This window comes from Miniopterus natalensis, chromosome 2 (genome assembly GCF_054644295.1).
Source record: "Miniopterus natalensis isolate mMinNat1 chromosome 2, mMinNat1.hap1, whole genome shotgun sequence".
Classification (NCBI taxonomy): Eukaryota; Metazoa; Chordata; class Mammalia; order Chiroptera; family Miniopteridae; genus Miniopterus; species Miniopterus natalensis.
In genome coordinates, this window is record NC_142082.1 from 108,672,920 (window position 1) to 108,692,366 (window position 19,447).

Consider the following 19,447-nt stretch of genomic DNA (forward strand, 5'->3'; position numbering starts at 1 on the left):
AATCATACATTGTCTTCACTTAATGTCCTTTAATCTTGAGCATTAACACTTTTGTAGAGTACTGGCCAGTTATTTTGTAGATTATCCCCCAATTTGAGTTTGTCTTACATTCTACTAATTAATACATTTAGTTAAATTCAAGTTACACATTTTTAGCAAAAATAATGCCAAAGTCAAAGCCACATGTCCTCAGTGCATCATATCAGGAGGTATATGATTTGTCCCCTTACTGGTGATGTTAACTTTAATCACTTGGTTAAAGTGGTGTCTGCCAGATTTTTTCACTATAAAATGACTACTTTTTCTTCTTTGTAATATATAATTATGGAGAGATACTTTGAGACTGTGTAAATATTCTCTCATACTTTCTCATCATACAGTCTTCCACTTATTTTAGCATCCGTTGATAATTCTTGTCTGAAACAATTATTACTTTAGTGTTTGCCAAAAGATGTTCTCCTATTTCTGTCACTTCTACATTTATTAGTTGGAATTCTCCTGAAAAGAAGAGCTTCCCTTTTTCTAAATATAATCTTCATAACAGTTTGAATGCATGGATTCTTTTTTTACCTTATGGGTTATAATCTTTTATTATCATTTGTTTTGTTGCTCAGATTGTCTCAGATTTGGCCATTGGAAGCTTTTTCAAGTTGATTTCTATGTCCTTTTGACATCACCCCCATCATTTTTTGAGGTCATCTTTATTTTCTGACATCACAAGATGTTTTGGCTCATGTTGCACTTTCTCTGCCCCAGGCCTGGAATCAGCCATCTCTCTAAGGTCCTTTTTAGTATATTGGAGAATGGTATTTAGAAATCAGAATTTCAGCTCTAGATGTACTAATTGATAATTCTTTGTTTTTTTTACCCTTGATTTTTATGGGTTGTTATTAGAAATACTAGCCCTTTGACATATGTTGCAAATATTTTCCCCAGTTTTTCAGTCTTTTGACTTTGTCATTGCTTGTAGGCCCTCTCAGTGAACTGAAGTAGGAAATACGTATACACAGATAACACATTTTTATCTATTTATTTTTTGTATGCATGCATGTCAGTAATCATGAACTCGTATTGATATTCCGGTTCCAGTTTGACACCGTGGTCTTCACTCTAGCCTTTGCTCTTAACCATGAGAAATGTGGCTCTCATTATTCGTAATATATTTACTTATTTTCTCAGTCCTAGAATACACATAGTTTTGCAATTACTAATTTATAACTGAAAAAGAAGCCTATTAATTAGTGTGTAATATTTGTGTACAAATCTTTTTTTTTTTTTTGTCTTTAACCTTTGAGCGTATCGCCAAAATCTGCCTTCCAGACTTTCTGAAGTCTTTTCTCTGCCAACCTCCCTTCGCTGTGGTTGCGTGTATTCACTTATAAAGTGTTTTCTTATCCCATTTTGGTTCATTTATTTCTGTTTTATTTCATTTTGGGTCCCCACTTCATCCTGTCGGTTTTATTTATTTATTAATTCAATGTGGCTCTAAACAACATCAACATGGTTCTGAAAAACAACTATAAAAAAATTTCTTTAAAAAAGTGCCTCTCCCCACATCCATATTACCCTTTTCCTGTCTCTCAGCCTACTTGCCCCCCAAATTAATCTTATTAGTTTCTAGTTTATTCCTATTTCCCCCTACACTATAAGTGGCAGAAACATGTATATTTTTCTCCCCTCTTATCAGTATTTCCTTGAAATTGCTCCATGTTAGATATTTTCCTCATTTTTTATAGCTGCATAGCACTTCATTGTGTGTATGTAGTAACATTTATTCAGCCAGTCTTCTAGGTTTGAGCATTTAGTTTCCAATATTTTGTGATTACAAACAGTGCTGCAATCAATAATCTTAATCTTGTATATGTATACATTTTCATGTTGTTAGAGGTGTACCTTTAGGGTATATTCGTGACGTAAGTAATAGATGGGTCAAAGGGTAAATGCCTGTGTAGTCTTGTTTGATACTGCCAATTCCCATCCCAGAGAATTGTGCCACTTTGCATCTCCATGTAGCTTAATTTGTATTTTTCGTTAGGAATGGGATTGAACAATTTTTCATATGTTTAAGGACCATTTTTATGACTTTTTGGTGAATTTTCTTGTCTGTTCATGTCTTTCCCTATTTTCTGTTGAATTCTTTGTTTTTTTACCCTTGATTTTTATGGGTTATTATAGGAAATATTAGGCCTTTATTTTTGACATATGTTACAAATATTTTCCCCGGTTTGCCAGTCTTTTGACTTTGCTTATGGTATTTTTTTGTCATACAAACTGTTATGTAATAGAATTTATTAATATCTTATTGACACTGGATTTTAAATTATAGTCTCTTCCTGCACTGAGTTAAAGAGGAATTCACTTTTTTGCACTTGCGTGGTTTCATATTTCGCGTTTATTGAGGCCCTTGATCTATATGGAGTATATTCTTTTATATGCTGTGAGATATGAACTTAATTTTTCTTCTTTATAAATGTTGAGTCAATTGTCTCTTTTATTTAAAAAAGTATCTTTGCCCCAGTGATTTTGAAGACACCTTTATCATATTTTAGATTTCCATTTATATTTGGGTATATTTCTGGACTTTCCATTCTGTTTTCTGGTCTGTTTGTCTATTCAGGAGCCACTACCACAATATTTTACTTATAAAGTCTTTATAATATGTTTTAATGTCTGGTTGGATTATTCTATCGTTCTAGTTTTTCTCTCTCTTTTTAAAAAATATCTTTATTGATTTCATAGGGAGAGAGAGAGATAGAAACATCAATGAAGTCAGAGAGTCATTGATGGGCTGCCTCCTGCACGCCCCCCACTGGAGACCGAGCCTGTAACCCGGGCATGTGCCCTGACCTGGAATCGAATCTTGATCTCCTGGATCATAGCCTGATGCTAAACTGTTGAGCCGTACCAGCCAGGCCTAGTTTTTCTCTTATAGTAACTTATTGACTGATGTGTTAGTTTCTCCATATGAACTTGAATACCAATGTCTAGCTCCATAAAAGAATTCGTTGGTATTTTTATTGGGATTTCTTTAAATTTTTAAACTAATTTAGGGAGAACTGACATCTTTATGATGTCTAATTGTCCTATCCAAGAACAGATTTATTTGTTTACTGAAATTTTCTGTCTTTCAGAAGAGTTCTAAAACTTTGTGTAATTTTGGCACATTTCTTGTTTATTTCCAAATACTTAATCTTCCTTGTTGCTATTGTAAATGTTTTTTTCTCTCATTTTGTTCTCTAGCTTGTTATGTTTGTTTATGAAGCCTGTCAACTTTTATATATTAATTTTGTATCCTGTTAACTTACTAAAGTCTTTTATTGAGTTAGTTTTATTATGAATTGTCTAGTATTTCTCAGTTATACTATCATATCATCTACAAATACAGATAATTTTACTTCTTTACCAATTCTTATGCCTGTAATTGATTTATCTAATTGCACTGGCAAGCACCTCCAATATAGTATTGAGTAGTTTTAGAGATAGTGGGTATCCTTGCCTTGTTCTTGATCATAGTGGAATGTCTCCTGTATTTTCATTAAGAAGCTAGCTTTAAGGTATATGTATATTTTATCATTTAAGAAAGTATCAATTTTTATTTTCCTGATTTTTTTTTTTTTAAATATATCTTTATTGATTTCAGAGAGAGGAAAGGAGAAGGGGAGAAAGAGATAGAAACGTCAATGATGAGAGAGTCATTGATCGAGCCCACAACCCGGGCATGTGCCCTGACTGGGAATCGAACCCCGATTGCCTGGATCCTAGGTCGATGCTCAACCGCTGAGCCACTGCCGGCCGGGCTCCTGATTTTTTTTAATCAGCCATGATGTTTAAAATTATCAAAGTTTTTAGTATCTCTGGAGATAATAATTTTTCGTCCCTTGGCTCTATTAAAATAATATATTAATGGCTTTCCTAATCTTGAACCAACCATAATTTCAGGTATAAAGTCCTCTTGATCTTTCTGTAAGGTGGTAGTGTATTCTCTTTGTTAATGCTTTATGTAGTACTTGGTCTGTAATTTTTTTTTTTTTTTGGTAATGCCTTTATCAGGTTACGTATCAGTGTTATCCTTGCTCATAAAAAAGATTAGGACAGTTTCCTTGGTTTACAGTGGGAAAAACATGGGACTGTGGAATTACCTGGATTTTGAAGGCTGTGAAACCAGCTAGGCCTGTATCTTTTTCTGGGGTAGTTCTTTGATAACTATCTGTTTCTTCTACACAAATCAACTTGTTTACAAGTTCTCTGTCTCTATTGGGATCAGTTTTGATAATCTGTATTTTCATAAGAAAATATTCCTTCCATCTGTGTTTTCAAATTTATTTGCATAGAGGCCTGCAAAATAGTTTTTTATTCTTTAATTTCACTGTTTCAATGCTTATTTTCCCTTGGTTATTTCTTATTTTGTGCATGTGCTTTATTCCCTCAATTGCATTTGACATGCAATATTGTATTAGTTTCAAGTGTAGAGTACAGTAGTTAGGCATTTATATAACTTAAGATGTGATCTCTCCCAGTAAGTCTAGTACCCACCTAGCACCATACATATTTATTACAATATTATTAACTATATTCCCTGTGCTGTACTTACATCCCCGTGACTATTTTGTGACTGCCCATTTGTACTTCTTAATCTCTTCACCTTTTTCATCCGGTCTCCCAACCCCCATCTCATCTGGCAACCAGCAGTTTGTTCTCCGTATCTATGAGTCTGTTTCTGTTTTGATTTTCATTTGTTTTTTAGATTTCATTTGTAAGTGAAATTTTATGGTATTTGTCTTTGTCTGACTTAATTCATTTAGCTTAATACCCTTGAGGTCCATCTGTGGTGTTACAGATTTTATTCCTTTTTAAGGCCGAGTAATATTCCATTATATATATGTATCATGTCGTCTTTATCCAATCATCTATCGATGGACACTTACGTTGCTTCCATATCTTGGCCACTGTATATGAAATGTCCTTCTTTGTCTCTTGCTACAGCCTTTGTTTAAAAGTCTGTTTTATCTGATATAGGACCTCTTTTGGTTCATCTTGTGTAGAACTCTCTGTACTTTCTGGACTTCTGTGTCTGTTTTCTTTGTCATGTTAGGGATATTTTCAGTCATATCTTCTTCAAGTAAGTTTTCAGTCCCTTGCTCTGGTGTTCTGGGCTGGAGAGCCTGGCGTAGTGCTAGAATTACTCAGTCCTCAGTGAGGACCTCCACAGCTGAGATATTTCTCTCAATTTTTAATCACTACATGTGGGTGTAGGATCAACCCGTTTTGTGTCTTTACTTCTCCTATGCGTCTCAGGTGGCTTCTTTTTTTTATATCCTTATTTGTAGGAGTTCTGTTCAATTCATCTTCAGGTGGTTCTCCAGGGTGGTGGTTCTGTAATTTAGTTGTAATTTTGATGAGGTTGTGAGAGGAGGCAAGCATAGCATTTACTCCTCCACCTTATCTACTCCGCCATCTTGACCAGAACTCTTCCTCTCTTTGTTTTTTTCTTTTTAATTTATCTTTATTATTGAAAGTATTACAGATATCCCCCCTTTTCTTCCCCATTGATCCCCTCTACCCCGCATCTGCGTGCCCCCAGGCCTTCAACACACTATTGTCTGTGTCCATGGCTTATACATATATGCATATAAGTTCTTTCATTAAGCTCTCCCAACCCACTCCTACCCCTGCCTTCCCACTGAGATTCATCAGTCTGTTCCATGCTTCTATGTCTCTGGATCTATTTTGTTCCTCAGTCTATTTTGTTTATTAGATTCCACATGTGAGTGAAATCATGTAAAACTGAATCAGGAAGAATCAGACAACCTGAATAGCCTAATAACAACTGATGAAATCGAAGCAGTAATAAAAAAACTCCCAGCAAACAAAAGCCCTGGTTCAGACAGCTTCACAGGGGAGCTTTCTAATTATTTAAGTTGTAGGGTTAGATAGGTTACTAAATATTTTTCTTGCTTTTTGAGGTCGGCCTGTAGTGCTCTGAACTTCCCTCTTAGGACTGCTTTTGCTGTGTCTCATAGATTTTGGGTTGTGGTGTGTTCATTTTCATTTGTTTCCAGGAAGTTTTTGATTTCTTTCTTGGTCTCTTTGGTAACCCATTCATTGTTTAATAACATGCTATTTAGCCTCCATGCGTTTGAATGTTTTTTAGTGTTTTTACTGTAGTTTATTTCTAATATCATGCCATTGTGATCTGAGATGGCTTGATATGATTTTAGTCTTCTTGAACTTGTAGAGACTGGTTTTGTGTACTAACATGTGGTCTGTCTTTGAGCATGACCCATGTACCCTTGAGAGGAAAGTATATTCTTCAGCTTTGGGATGAAATGTTCTGTAAATATCAATTAAATCCACCTGATCTAGTGTGCCATTTAGAGTCACTGTTTCTGTGTTGCCTTTTTGTCTGGAATCTATCCAGTGAAGTCACTGGGGCGTTAAAGTCCAGGACTATGACTGTATTGTTGTTGATCTCTCCCTTAAAGTCCTTAAGGTTATTATTGATAGATCCTTATTTATTACCATTTTAATTCTTTATGCCTGTGTTTCTCTGTTTCTTATTATTATAGCAGTCCTTTTAATATTTCTTACAGTGCTTCTGTTTCTTCTTCTAATTACAGCAGTCCCTTTAACATTTCCTGCAGTGCTGGTTTGGTGGTGATAAACTCCTTTAGCCTTTTTCTTTTGCATGGGAAGCTCTTTATTTCACCATCTATTTTGAATGATAGTCTTGCTGGATAGAGTAGTCTCGTTTTCAGATCCTTGTTTTGCATTACCTTGCATACTTCATGCCATTGCCTTCTGGCCTGTAGAGTTTCTGATGAGAAGTCAGTTCATCAGAGCCTTATGGGAGCTCCTTTGTAGGTAACAGATTGCTTTTCTCTTGCTGTTTTTAATATTCTGTCTTGAATTTTTGGCATTTAAATTATGATGTGTCTGGGTATGGGCGTCTTTGGATTCTGCTTGCTTGGGATTCTCTGTGCCTCCTGAACTTGTGAGGCTTTTTTCTTGACCAGGTTACGGAAGTTTTCTGCCATTATTTCTTCAAACAGGTTCTCTAACCCTTGCTTCCTTTTGACCTCTGATACTCAAATGACATGAATATTGTTACGTTTCATGTTGTCCCACAGCTCCCTTAGACTGTACTCCTGTTCTTTAATTGATTTTTCTGTTTGGATATCTGATTGAGTGATTTTTTTCTACCCTGCCTTCTAATTCGCTGATCTGATCCTTAGCTTCCTCTAATCTGCTGTTTATTCCTTCCAATGTATTCTTTATTTCTATGTCATTCTTCATTTCTGACTCATCATTTTCACAGTTTCCATATCTTTTTTATGCTGTTAAGCATCCTTACAATCAGTATTCTGAACTCTACATCTGATAGATTGCTTATCTCCATTTCATTTAGCTCTTTTTCTGGAAACTTCTCTTGTTCTTTCATTTGGGGCTTGTTTTTTGTCTCCCCATTTTGGCTGCCTGTATAAGTTTGTTTCTGTGTATTAGGTAAGCCTGGTAGGACTCTCAGTCTTTTTGGAAGGTCTCTGGTGCAGGCCAAAGTCATCCACTGTTTGTGACTGGCCTTGAGTTCCCTGTTTGTTGCTATCAACAACCCACAGGTTGAGGTCACCTCTGTTGGGGCTGGGGCATTTGGATATGACCAAGATGCACACCAAAGTCTGCTTTTCCAAGGCCTGGGTCCAGAATCAGATCAGGCAAAGACTCAAAGCACTCTGAAGTCTGTCTCTGCCTGCAGGCTAATTAATCTGGTTTCCTTAATGAGCCTCAGGCTGTAGAAATTCCATGGGGTAGGGTAAGAGGTTTTCCAGCAGCTTGGAGCAATTGCTTCCCCCTCAGGCAAAAGCTCCTTGGAAGGTAAATGGCTGCCTGAGAAAGATGTCCTCTGCATTACGAGGGAATGACTCGACTCAGGAATCTAGAGGAGTGTTCTCTGAGCTCTGTCTCCAGAGTCCACAACCTGAGATTCTCCTCACACAGCTCCAGCCCACTCTACCTTCCCTCTGCTGGAGCCCAAGATGAGTGGCTGCACATGAAACTTTGTGTGTTGGCTCTTTAAGAAGCAACATTTCCAGCTGTCTCACGCTGGGAGACAGAAATCGGGCTGCTTTTCACAACCAGGTGTTTTGTGGGCGCCTTTTTCAAGTCTGGTGCTCTTGGGGTTTACGCCCCAGAGTCCTCATTGGGAATCCCCCACAGTTGAGATATCCCTCGGGACCTTCAGCTGCCGCCTATGAGAGCCATCCCTCTTGGGTCTCCGCACTTTCTACCAGTCTCTGTGTGGTCTCCACTTTCCCTCCTTGGTTATGAGGGTGCTCTCCAGCTCGTTTTCAGTTGCAGTTGATTCTTCAGGATGGGTTTTCTCTATTTTAGTTGTTAATTCCCATTTGATCCTGGGAGAGTGTCAGTGTAGCTTCCACACAGTCCGCCCCCATATTTAATCCCTCTGTTCTAACTTCTGTGCCTGCTATTCTCCTATTACTTTCTCTGTGAGGCCAAGTCTATAATTTGAGATCAAAGAAGACAGTTTTTTTACTTGGTGAATCAAGTTAGAAACATCCAGAAAAGGGTCTGTGCCTGGTTTACACACCCACCCCTGGGCCAGTGAAATAGGACACTATGACCCAGCCAGGGTTTTATGCTTATTTCATTTGCAGGGGGAGGGTGTAATGTACAGTTTGTAATCAGAAGTGAGGGGAGGTGTGTTGGGGAAATAACAACAGTAATAATGCAAAGGGAACTTACTCATTTTTTGCATTGCTTAAAGCCACAGAGATCTATTTTCTGTTTGTGGCTTTAATTTTTTTAAGGGTTTTAGAAACTTTTTAAAAAAACTGTTAATATGTCCTCCTTTCGATTTATACTCCATGTTGAGATAAATTATCTGTTGTATATCATCTTAGTATGGAGTAGAAGACTTATACTTAGCCAGCTGGACAAGTTCTCTTCCAGAACTTGAACTGTAAAGTAAGTGATGGAAGAATATGCGGCAACATTTGAAAGACCAGACAGTTCTTGTGGCTTGTCCTTGCTCAGGGTTCTGGTCAGTTATTCTAGCCTGGTTCTCAATCTCAGGTCCCTGTCAACTCAGTGAGTTTCATATATCGTCCCTGGAATGCCCCTTTATGCTAATAATGCCCAAAGTTAATTTCCGTGCTCACAAGGAAGAATCTTGCTTTTCTTGGGTTGATAATAAGGACTGCCATTCTCAAGAAATTTGTTCTAGCGATCTTTAACAATAGAGAAATCACAAATACAACTTCTTTCATTTTCCCTATCTATCTGTTGTTTTCCCTTGATAATGGAGGCTGACTCCAAAGGAAGCCAAGAGGTTACAGTAGAACTTTCATGTGTAATATTGTATTACTGGCCACCTATAGTTATTTAAATCAAATTTTATTTTTTTATTTTATTTTTTAATTTATCTTTATTGTTTAAAGTATTACAGATGTCCCTCTTTTCCCCCCATTGACCCCCTCTGCCCTGCTCCCACCCTCTCAATTTTAAATTTATTAAAACTTTTAAAAATTAAAAGTTCAGTTCCTCAGTTACAATAGCCACATTTTAAGTGTGTGCCATATTGAATGATGCACATCACAGAACATTTTCATCATTAAAGAAAGCTCACATAGCACAGTTGGACCATAAATCCTTAAGAATAGGGATTCTGTCTTTGTTTTGCACTGATATATCTGCCACACTTAGCATTTGTAGGCACTCAGTAAATATTTGTTGAATGTTGAAATGACACATATCAGCTGTCTGCCCCAGAAAACTTAGGCAGTGATCATCACAATTGGCTCTCCTGTACTTGGAAGAAAACTTGGAACAGCTCCATCTCACTGTTATTCCAAATGTTTCCATTTATTTTCCACAGCCGCATTCTCGGTTTTACCTCGGCCATCCAGTCTGCCTACTACTTCTACTTCCATTATTTCCATAATTACTTTTGAAATATAAAGTCCTTGAGCATGTACTTTCTCATTCCCCAGCTTACTCATCCTTCAGCTTTTGACTACTCCCCAGCACCAATCCATTTAAAGCTTTTCTCTTAACGATTTTTGCTGTAACCTCGGAAGTTCCATTCCCAGTACATTTTCTACATTCTTTGCATTTTTCTAAACACCCCTTACTGACACCTGACTTTGTCCTGATGGCATATTATCTGGCAGCCCATTTAAAAAAAAAATCCTCACTGGAGGATATCCTCTCACTGATTTCTAGACTGGGGGTGGGGGGTGGGGAAGAGATCAAAGTGAGAGAGAACCATCAGTTGGTTGCCTCCTGTACGTGCCTGGACCTGGAATAGAGCCCACAGCCTTTTGGTGAACAAGTCAGCGCTCCAACCAACTGAGCCACCTGGCCAAGGGCCCTGACAACCCTTTTAAGTAGCAATTATTCATCCTTACTCTCTCCTGCAACTAGGGCCCAAGAAAGGAAGTCAGTATTTCTGAGTTCCGCTCTAGTTTCTAGACCATTGACTAACCCGTTAAAATGGGTTTTCCTTTGATAGCCGTTGCATTCATCTTCCTCCCCCCTCCCCCTTCGTCCCCCTCCCCTTTCCCCTTCGCTTTCTGTTTCCCTCCCTCTCTCTCCCTCTGATTGCTGACCTACAGGATATCCTCCAGCAGTCACTGAAGACCTTGACTTCTTGCCCCGCTTTTTTCTATTTTTTGTCCTTTGCTTTCGTTCTTGGTGAGTCTACATCTATATTGTTGACCCATCCAACAGCTTAGCGTTATAGTTTATTTTCTCTTCACTCTGGAATTCCCTGTCTTACTCTACTTCAGTAGCTCTACACTTAGCCATACCTTGTCATCCCTTAGAACTGATCACTTCAGAAATGGCTTTTTTCTCCTATTCGCTCCATTCTCACTGAAGACAGTGAAATTGATATTTCTCGGACATTTGTGCTGTTCCTTCTTCCAGCCTGTTAGCCTTGTTCCCTTGCCTCTCACCGAAACTCTGTCCGCTGCGCTCTCACTTGTACCTGAGCCAAGACTTCTGGATGTGAATTCTTCCTGCCTTCATGCTCTGAGAGTTTCTGTGTTCTCATCCTGTCCACTTCTGCTTCTGTGAAGATACTCTTTCTCCTTTTGCTTCCCAAGTGTATAGTGCTCTCTCCCACCCCCTTTGTTTGCTCTGTAGTTTTGCCTTATCAGTTACCCTCTTCGCTTACAATCTTAGATTCTCTACCTCAGACTTATTTTGTCTCAGGGTCTAGTTCAAATTGCATTTTTCTTATGTAGCCTCTACGGATCTACTAATGAGAGTTATTGTACTTTTATCTGTACTTTGTACTTGTAAGAATTATTTTATTTTGAATTATTGTAATACACTTTGAATATTCAAACCTTCTAATCAGGAAATACTGTACTTTATTCCTAAATCTGTAGCACTGTGAAGTAATAGCTATCTGTTTTGAACTCTTTTGTTACTATGATTTAAGACTATTGAATGTATTCCTAAATCCTGATCATTTCTATTAAAGTTACTTTCTATTTCTGTTAAATTCCATTATCCCATAGAATCCTAACTGTAATGATCTTAAATTAAACCGTGGACTAATTTTCTTCTTTTAAAAAAAAAAAAAAAATCTTGTATCAGTTGTAAATTGTAACCCAGCACTGCTTTGGCAAAGAGAACTGAAGAGAACTTTGTGTATCATTTCTTATATTCCACCATTGTCTCACTGAAAGTCCTTTTGTGTCTCACTGAAAGTCCCATGCTCTTTACCATTGGTTTCTTTGGCTTCAGTTTTTGTATGTAGAATTTAATTGTTTCTCTTTATATCTACATAACTTATTTAGAAAGCATTTAGGCTGCAAATGCTTGCTTAACTGGGTATTGTTTCATTGATTTATCAAGTATATCCAAAATCTCAACCAGAGCTAAAATAATTTGGGGCCTGACTTTTTTAACTCTTTGCCTGAGCTAGGACTAACAGTTTTTCCTCTATTTTCATCTTCATAATTTTGTAGAAAGAAACTTTATTAACTTATAACATAAGCATGAAGTTAATAAAATCCATAAACATTTAAGGGGAGAAATGCACCGAAAGTTTGAGAGTAATAATATAGGTAATATTATCAAATAAAGAGTATGACTGGTACCGTCAAAGGAGCAAAGGAAGAGAAAAACTAGCCCTCTTCCTTAGATCCATTGTTTCTGCCATTTGTGTGTAAATATCCCAGAAAGCAGTGGGTCTAATGGTTTTTTCCATGTCATACTGTCCAATCATCTTACGTACTTAAACATCTAATCCAGGATTTGGGTTATTTCATTCAGTCCATTGACAAACATTTATTGAATTCTTATTAGTGTTTAAAGCACAGCCCTAGGCCTTTGAGAATGTTGTCTTCTCAATCAGTTCTAGTTGGGTTATTAAATGCTAATAACGCCAAACTAGAAATAATAAGTGCCAAGTATATTTGAGATAAGTGTTTGAAGGGTTTTAAAAATGGAGAGGTTGAGGGTCTATCCTTCAGACCTAATTAGCATAAAGTCTTTCTCATGAGGTTAGTCGTTTGGTCATCAGCGATGCTCTGTACTTTAGAGTTGTCAGAACATACTCCTTTCGAAGAGGATACAAATTGGGTTTATTCATCTCAGGGATGAAAACTCATAGAATACAGTTTGTTGTCCTGTACTAGATAGTTTTTTAAAAAAACAGTATAATTGCCACATAATGGAGTGGGAGGGGGGCACTAACTTGGGTGTTGGAAGACCTGGGTCTTTTCTTGATTTGGCTGCTCGATAGCCATGTGATTTGGACTTTGTTAAGCCTTGCTCTTTTTACCTATGAAATTGGAATAATAAAGATGATTCTGCTTATGCTCATATATTTATTATGAGAAATTACTACAATTAAAATTGGCCCACTTTAATTAAAAGCAGTTATGACATGTGGTAGGCCTTAAGGATACATTTTGGAGCTCCCTAGCCTGGTAGAAAGTGAAATAGCAGTGTACCTGGAAGCATTTGGTAAATTGTCAAGTGCTGTATGGTATAAAGTGGCTTTTCCTGAACTAGATTACCTTCTGATGCCTTAGCCACACGTTATGCACTCTTCCTCCAAAGACCATTTGCTCAGGCTGTTCCTATGTTTATCAAAGTCCTGCCCATCAGATTTTAATCTCCAGGTAGTTTTCTCTCGTCTTCCTAGACAGACCTGATTTCTCATCTTCTCTATGTCCATAGTTAGATTTTTTTCATAGCAAAAAGTAGAAATTCATGTTAAATTTTAATTATATGTGAACCCAACTTGGCTGCCTGAAGTTGAAATTGTGATTATTTTATCTTCCAGTTTTCACAGTACAATGCCTGGTGTTAATACGGGTACTTAGTGAAATGATTATATAATTCAGTGAAATTTGTGAACTGTGGATCCTTAATAATGTCTTTCGTTGGGTTTGATTTTCAGGTTAAAACTTCAACAACAGATTGTGAATATTGAAAACGCAGAGAAAGAGAAAAATGAAAATTCTGACCTGAAACAGGTATGATTTTAGCAAACATTTTTAGCTTTATTTTTTTTAAGTGCTTTTTTAAATCTGTGTTTTGAATCTTTGTTGGAATTTTATATATCAGTATTCTGAAAACCTAATCACTACAATTGATAATGTACTGATGAACTTGATATGTGAAGATAAAATGTTTAAACCTCTTGCCCAGCCAGGCGTGGCTCAGTGGTTGAGCATCGACCTAGGATCCAGGAGATCAGGGTTCGATTCCCGGTCAGGGCACATGCCCCAGTTGCGGGCTGCAGCCGATCAATGACTCTCTCATCATTGATGTTTCTATCTCTCTCTCTCCCTCTCCCTTTCTCTCTCTGAAATCAATAAAGATATATTAAAAAAAAAAATCTCAAAACTTAAAAAAAAAAAAGTTTAAACCTCTTTAAACTCTAGTAAGAGTCTTATTTTTAAATCCTCACCTGAGGATATTTTTTCCTTTGCTTTTTCAGAGAGAGTGGAAGGGGGCGAGGAAGAGAGAGAGAAAGAGAAAGAGAGAGAAACATCAGTGTGAGAGAGACACATCGACTGGCTGCCTCCCGCACAGACCCTGACCGGGGTGAGCCTGCAGCCAAGGTACATGCCCTTAGTTGGAATCGAACCCGGGACCCTTCATTCCATAGGCCAACTCTCTAACACTGAGCCAGACTGGCTAGGGTGCTAGTAAGCGTCTTTTAATACTTAACTGCTGTTTTTCTTAAGGTATTTATATGCTGTGGCCCATGATGAATTTTTTAAAATTAGTTTAAAGGATAGTATTCTGATATTTTGAATATTGAAAATTGATTAGAAAGATCATCTGGTCTTTAAGAAACTTGTGTGATTGACTTGTAACTTTACATTTCTTATTTCAGGAGCTATTTCTTGTATCCCTTTGAAATCTAAGAGTTATACCGTGGAAGGAAATTTATATTTTAAAGTTACTTGGGTTCAGGAAAGATTTATATGTGCAAAACATTGAAAAGTGTTCTTTACTGAATTCTGTTCTTTTTTGTTTAAAATGTTTTTCCCCCTTTAAATTGTGAATTAGTGAGGATTCCATTTTTAGGATTTATATTTACGTGCTAGCCAGCATTGCTTTGCATGTGCTGTTACGGTTTCTAAGTCTCAACTAGGAGGGCATAATGTTGTTACTCTGAGGAAGTTATCTGTGTCATTGGCGTTGGGCTTTCTGTCATCTGGAAGATAAAGGCTGCTTGTTCAGTCAGCTGCAATACAGATTTAATATTTACAACTCTGGTTAAAAAAAAGACCTGATAGTTCTTCATGGAGAATTCATTCTAAAATAGAAATCTGAGACATACCATTTTACGTTATTCTGCTGACAACTGCTCTTTGGACTTATACAGGCCTATCTTATTTGGAAATGATGGGATTATCTCCTGTTTAATTTATTGCATAAAGAACCTGGTTTCTTTTGACTCTTATAATCAGTCCTTTAATCCCAAAGCTCTTGATTCTCTGCTTCCAAACTTCTCTCAGAGAATGGCTAAGAGAGTTTAAAACAAAGTGAAAGAAAAATGAGGACTTGTGATGGAAGTAGGTGTAAATGTGTCCCAAGTCAAGATTATTTGGATATAACTTAAAAGCATTGTGAGTCTTCCTAGCCTGCTAATTTGTAACTAGATAGTTACAGGCATACCTAGAGATTTGAGGGTTCCGCTCCAGACCACCGCAGTAAAGCGAATATTGCAATAAAGTGAGTCAGAATCTTTTTGCTGGTGGAGGATCTTGCCTTCAATTTGTAAAAAAAAACCATGCAATATCTGTGAAGCATAATAGAGCAAAACACAATAAAACGAGGCATGCGTGTAGCTACTTTTCATGGGCAAAAGTACTCCCGGTAAAGGTAAGATGGGAAGAATCCTGAGCGACATTTCATGGTTTGATAAATGGTTCTGGAGGCCACACAGTCCCTGCCACTTACGGGTTTCTCAGAGTATCTTTCTTTTACCCAACACTGGGTGCTTAGGAATTACTGAAAAACAATATGAGAGTGATCTTTTCTGTTTTATGATTCCTGGCTGCTCAGAAAGCAAAAGCCCTAGAAGGGTTGCTGATCACAGAGAACATGGAGCGGGAGAGGGAGAACGGAACGATGTCCTTAGCAGCTTTCCCAGCTGACATGCTTTTAAAACCTGTTCTTTCTTAGGAGGCTAGAAGTCCAATAGGAGGCTCTCTCTAATAGGTGGATTGTCTTTTCTCACCTCTCTGTTCTCTAATACTGTCTCCCCACTCAGAGGCTGACTGAGGAAGATGGGTCTTGATTGTCTCTGGTTATATTAAGAAATGATCCTGTGCTAATGGAACCTAATGCTGCTATTTATCATTTCATTTCAGGGTGTCAAGGGCACATCAGTTGGGTGGGGCTTTTGTGAGAGAAGATGCTCTATCTCTCTTACTCTCTACTAAATTTGTTTAGTAGCCTTAACATTTCTTTCTTCTCTCTTAAGCAAATCAGTAGTTTGCAGATCCAAGTGACCTCACTTACACAGTCAGAGAATGAATTGCTGAATTCAAACCAAATGCTGAAGGAAATGGTGGAGAGGTTAAAACAGGAGTGCCGAAATTTAAGAAGCCACGCTGAAAAAGCACAACTGGAAGTGGAAAAGTAGAGTTGGTTTTTTTGTTTGTTTGTTTTATGTACAACTATTTCTTTTTTTTTCTGCTATATTATATATATTTATTTCAAAGATGATTTCATGTTGAATGTTACAAATACCTTTGACAGTGTACAGTAGCCTGAGGTAATCCACTTTATATTAACAGAGAATGAGGGTTATGGTCTTTTAAATTCTTTAAAAATAAAGTCTTTTAAAATTCTCCCTGACCACAGATTCTGAAAACCCTCAAAGAAAAACTTCTTTATTCATTGAGGAAACCAATACATTGTTTCACTTCAAATATCTAAATTTGTCTTCTGAATGCCACATAGGTAGTAAGTTTGATTTTAGTTGTGATGATATCTGTTTAAGAGTTAATACCCATGTTTTGTGTATATTCTTCTGGTAGGACTTTGGAAGAGAAACAGATACAGTGGCTGGAAGAGAAGCATAAGCTTCATGAACGTATCACAGACAGAGAAGAAAAGTATAATCGAGCTAAGGAGAAACTGCAGCGAGCTGCAATTGCCCAGAAAAAGGCAAGTGGTTCTTATGAGAGTGATATCTACGGAGTAAAAACATAATTAACTATTTTAGGAAAATAAAGTGTACAATTAAAACTGAGATTTTACTGGTGTGTTTGATACTTAAACATGACATTTTGCTTTCAGCCTTGCAGAGCTAAATTGGGAAAACCCAAACTGCTCAACAGATTTATTTCTAAATTTTGTGTACAGGTCAGTTTTTCAGAGCCGACATGCATTTTTTCAGACAGATTGTTTTTCAGTGATTAAGTTTCTAGACCAGCCCACACAAGTCTTATTTAACTCATTCTGCCTCTTTCAACTGTGCTTAACTAATACTTGTAACACTGCTTTTGTGGTTAAAATGCTCTTTTGTTTCCAACTCAGGAGTTAGGAGCAAGTGTCCTCTTTCCCCACAGGAGGGACTAGGGTGCCCCCTGGCTTCTGAAACAGCCATGATAGGTCCCATAGGCAGGACCCTTTGAAGCTTCACTTCTTCGGGCCTCTTCCCCAGAATCTAATGACTTTGTTTTCTTATAAATAGTCCAGGGCATCCTGGAAATAATGCAGTCAGATGATTCACCGAAGGCAGTGGTTTTCAACCTTTTTTCTACTTCACCAGACTGAAAGGAGTGTAGCATGGCCCCTGTCAGTAACCATGACTCACTGTGGCAGTGATTCAGCAGCTGTTTTCAGCAAAGTTGGTGCATGTGTGTTAGAGGTGGGGGAAGGCTGTATTAAAAAAGAATCCTACAAATGATTTGTTATGTCTCCATTTGATAAGTTCCCTTAGTCGTGGCATTGGCTTAGGGGAGGTAAGAAGGTCTGAGATGAGAGTAAGGTGCATGTAGGCATAGCCGCACCAGTATCTGAATGTCAGAAATGTTAGCGATTCACATTTGCATAAGAGAAGAAAACTGTACATTATTTACATATTTTGATTTGGAAGCCCAAGCACACAGTTCCCAGTCAACTATTTATGTATTAGATAATAACTGCCAAATGCCTCCTGATAGAGCAACAACATGAGAAGTGTAAAAGTTATTACTTCCCTATGTTCGTGGTTTCTGAATATTGCTTTTTCTTCCCATAATGCTAAAAGTACCATAACATTAAGATTAGAAAGCAGCATTTAGCCTGGCCGGGCGTGGCTCAGTGGTTGAGCATCGACCTGGGATCCAGGTGATCGGGGTTCGATACCCGGTCAGGGCACATGCCCGGGTTGCGATCAGTGACTCTCTCATCATTGATGTTTCTGTCTCTCTCGCTCCCTCTCCTTTCCTCTCTGAAATCAATAAAGATATATTTTTTTTTAAAAAAGAAAGCATTTACAATGGGAATTCTAGGGTTTTATAGTCAAATATAAAGACTTGTGTTGTTTTTCCCTGTGAATATCACTTTTCTTTCTTTCAGGCTGTGTAAGTACTGAGCATCATATGTGTATTGCTGGAATTTCAGTGAAGTTCCTTATGGCTTGGGATGATCTTAGAAAGTCTTCTTATGCTCTCGTGTACTGTTTGAAGCCTAGAAGCCTCTGAAGCCAGATGTTAGGTGGAAATCACTAGAAATTAGAAGAGCTGATTTGATCTTTCACAGAGAAATTTTTGTGTTGAGGATTTAGAGATAAGTGTCTTAGAGATCAGATTATAATTGTTGAGGTTAGTTTGGGTTGACTTCTTTTGGAGCAAAAGTGACATCCAGTGGTGAGAGAGATTATCAACTAATCACAGGTAAACCAGAAAGGAAGGAGGAGGTGATATTTTAAGAAACCTGCATAGTAACCCTTTCATTAATATTGTGACTTAGGATGAATTATTTTTCCTCTAAATAGCTGCCAAATGACGGTGTGAACATAGTAAACATCAATTTCACTTTTCAAAATGTGATGTGTGGATTATGATTTGAGGTCATAGAAATTGTTAAGCTTAATTGAGTGAATAATTGACCCAGAGCTGTTCTACCACGTGGGACACTGCCCTAAAGTCTGATAGCGCTAAGTAGGTATAATTTTAGGGCTGAGAGTTTACCACTCAGATGGTTTTTACAGATGAGAAAACTAAAGTGGTAGGGAGCCAAGATCATTTGCCTGCTAGAATCATTGCCATGACTAAAACCTACATCTTCCTATTCTCAATCCTGTGCTCTTTGCACTGTTACTCTTTTAATTTCCCACTTTCTTTGATTCCAATTACTTTACTGTTTTTCTCTTTATTGTATGCATAATACACATGAGCATTATTTTCTGTGGCAGAAAAATCACTAGAAAAATAATTTCTTTATCTCAAACCCTATAATGCTTCTACATGAAAGTTTTGGCTGTAAGATGAAACAAATATAATTCATAACAGTGCAACAGATTTTTTTGGTTCTTTAAATGACACAAATCATAACTTCCTTATGCACTAATACTAAAACAAGTCACAAAATATTAACCCCAAGGCAGAAATAATAATCTTTAGAGTTACTTTCCCGCGAGAGGTTCTTATAACTGGGGAATAGCAGCTTTATTTCCCTCCAGGCTTGATAAGATGGCTCACTGTTCATGGTTCTAGCCTTCTGAGCACAAAGCTCATGTCATTTCTGGTAAGTGTCTTTTGGTAGAGTCTTTGGGTAATGATATTTGCTGTGTTGATTTGTTCAGAAAAGCTTGACCAGGTCTCTTGAGTTGGGAGACTCTCTGTGAGTGATGACTGCTCTGTCTTTTCTCTACACATTGTTGAAGTGTGAGTGTGAAGACTTATCTCTTGATAGGAGCACAGTGAGTTGTGCTTTTCCTTTTGAGGCACTTGAAGTG

General features: G+C 37.5%; 1 protein-coding gene across 2 annotated transcripts in view; it reads left to right on the top strand.

Moving 5' to 3' along the window:
• CEP83 (centrosomal protein 83) overlaps positions 1-19,447 on the top strand; it is a 100,957-nt gene that overhangs the window by 69,997 nt on the left and 11,513 nt on the right. For both annotated transcript variants that reach the window (XM_016215233.2, XM_016215234.2), the window contains exons 11-13: positions 13,436-13,511; positions 15,980-16,137; positions 16,539-16,668. In XM_016215233.2, the coding sequence (XP_016070719.2) occupies positions 13,436-13,511; positions 15,980-16,137; positions 16,539-16,668 (364 nt within the window). The remainder of the gene's footprint in view (positions 1-13,435; positions 13,512-15,979; positions 16,138-16,538; positions 16,669-19,447) is intronic.